This window comes from Brassica napus, chromosome C7 (genome assembly GCF_020379485.1).
Source record: "Brassica napus cultivar Da-Ae chromosome C7, Da-Ae, whole genome shotgun sequence".
NCBI lineage: Eukaryota > Viridiplantae > Streptophyta > Magnoliopsida > Brassicales > Brassicaceae > Brassica > Brassica napus.
The window spans coordinates 38,799,150-38,801,718 of record NC_063450.1 but is presented as its reverse complement, the minus strand read 5'-3'; the positions used below and the strand labels follow the sequence as shown (position 1 = coordinate 38,801,718).

The window sequence follows — 2,569 nt, the reverse complement described above, 5'->3', positions numbered from 1 at the left end:
GGTGAGATAAATCAAGAACTAATATAAGAAGAATGAGAGAAATCAAGAAAGTAACTAGAAATAATTTCCCAGCAAAAGAAAAGGAGAAAATAATAAAAATGATTATAGATGAACACAGTTAATCAGAAGATTCAAGAGATATGAATATGGGCACCAAAGAAAAATAAAAACATGAGAAAATTAAGGAAAGTAATGGTCTACAAAAGTGGAAAGGAGTAAGGACAGGCTGGCACTTGTGATTGGTCAGTGACAAAGCCAACTGTATCCCATTCACTAACCTTATCTCTCTATAAACCGACCGACACGTGATCAAAATGGGACCAACCATGTGACTTCCCTTTCCTCTAATCGTCGCGGTTTGATGGCAAACCGCTTTTTGGTCTGGTTCGACCGTATCATACGATCTTTGCCAATTTCTTTGCTAAAACAAAGAACTTTAGCAGTCCTTTTCAACAACTTATACTGACAATATGGCTTTTTACTGTGAAATAGGAGCATGTATTCTTTCCGATCGCAACAAAGTATAATGTTTTGTTGTATGGTTAAATCAAAATTTGATCAGTAAAAGAGTTATTTTTAGGAACAACATTAACCGACCATGTCTAGTTTACATAGAAAAATAAAACACCTTTGGTTTTAACTTCTTTAACAAGTAAGTTCGGATAAACATTTGTACTCCTAATAATATGAAATAAATGGTAGAAATATATTTTGGAATAGTATCTTTATTGGTAAACTATATAATTATGAGAGACAATTCAACATGTTATGTTATGTTTTTCAAAAACAATTACACTCAGATATTTTTAGAAGTTCCATGCTATATAAACCTTTTTGGCTCGAATATTCTACAAAGATAGTAGCCTAGTAGTTTGTATTCTGTATCGCCGTTATCTACACTTTGACACACACACAAACTTGGCTATATATATGCCTAAACACACAAACGAAAATCAGACCAATCACTACACAAATAAACCATAACTCTCTCTCTCTCAAAACATTTTAACTTCAAACCAATTAATTCTCACCGATCATGCCGATCAGAAACATCGCCATCGGCGGAGTCCAAGGAGAAGTGACTCACCCCAGCGCACTTAGGGCGGCACTCGCTGAGTTTATCTCCACTTTGATCTTTGTCTTCGCCGGCTCAGGATCCGGAATCGCTTTCAACAAGCTCACTGACAATGGTGCGACCACTCCTTCAGGCCTCGTCGCCGCTGCTTTAGCTCATGCTTTCGGTCTCTTCGTCGCTGTTTCCGTCGGTGCTAACATCTCTGGTGGTCACGTTAACCCAGCCGTTACCTTCGGTGCTTTCGTCGGTGGAAACATCACTCTCCTCCGTGGTATCCTCTATTGGATTGCTCAGCTTCTTGGCTCAGTCGTCGCTTGTCTCCTCCTTAAATTCGCCACCGGTGGCTTGGTAACGTCCTTACTGTCTAATTACTAAATCGCTATTAATATTAATGGTTTTAGTCTTTTAGAAAATGAGTACAATTAGGTTTAATTTTCTTGTAAAATGTGTTTTACTTTACCTAATTACGTAAGAATGTTAAAATTTGTGGATTTGATCTTATTCCACATAAATGAAAAATAAAAACAATCAAACTAGTTAAAATTGTTTTGGACCAAGTTTTTTTTGGGTTCGGTTTGTATGAATATTCCAACTAAAACCACGCTTTTGACCTAACTTATTGGACAAGTAATCAAACCTTCCTTTTTTTAAATGTTCAGGCAGTTCCAGCTTTTGGTCTCTCTGCTGGAGTTGAATCCTTAAACGGTTTCGTCTTCGAGATCGTGATGACCTTCGGGCTCGTCTACACCGTCTACGCCACAGCCGTTGACCCCAAGAACGGTAGTCTCGGAACAATCGCACCAATCGCCATAGGTTTCATCGTTGGAGCTAACATCCTCGCCGGTGGAGCTTTCAGCGGAGCCTCCATGAACCCAGCCGTGGCTTTTGGACCAGCCGTCGTGAGCTGGACGTGGACCAACCACTGGATCTACTGGGCTGGTCCTCTTGTCGGTGGTGGACTCGCTGGACTCATCTACGAGTTTGTCTTCATCAACCAAAACGGCCACGAGCAATTGCCCACCACTGATTACTGAAGACTGCCAAAACTCAATATGATTTGATTTGTTTTTATTTCGCATCGTAATGGGGTCGTTGGATCTTTTTTAGATGAATCGTTGTATGTTGATTTTATTGTGTATTTGGGTTTGTCGTTGGAGTTTTAGTTCCCTGGAATGCTTTTGTGCAATTGTATTGTACGGTACGGTACGGTACTGATGACTATGAATGATAAAACCAGGGAATGTGAATTACCCAAGCTTCTAATAGTTTTTGCAGAAAAAACTTCTTTAAAATTTCGAAAAACTCGAATGCCAAATATAACAAATTTAGCGCCTTCGATTATTAGAAAGATAAAATATGATTAAATATTTATTTAAGAGATTCCATTAGTTTCTAACCACTGCTGATGTCCTAAAAAGCCAATGTTTTGTCTACTTAGATCAAACAATTCAATTGGCTAGATGGGAATGGGCACTCCTCAATAGAGAGCAAGCA

At 38.8% G+C, this 2,569-nt stretch overlaps 1 protein-coding gene across 1 annotated transcript; it reads left to right on the top strand.

Moving 5' to 3' along the window:
* Positions 1 to 1,027: 1,027 nt before the first annotated feature.
* LOC106410672 (aquaporin TIP1-2-like) lies at positions 1,028 to 2,325 on the top strand. The gene is given in 2 exon segments (NM_001316109.1): positions 1,028 to 1,423; positions 1,735 to 2,325. Coding segments are annotated over 2 exon segments (762 nt in total). The 5' UTR covers positions 1,028 to 1,036; the 3' UTR covers positions 2,110 to 2,325.
* The last annotated feature ends 244 nt before the right edge of the window (positions 2,326 to 2,569 follow it).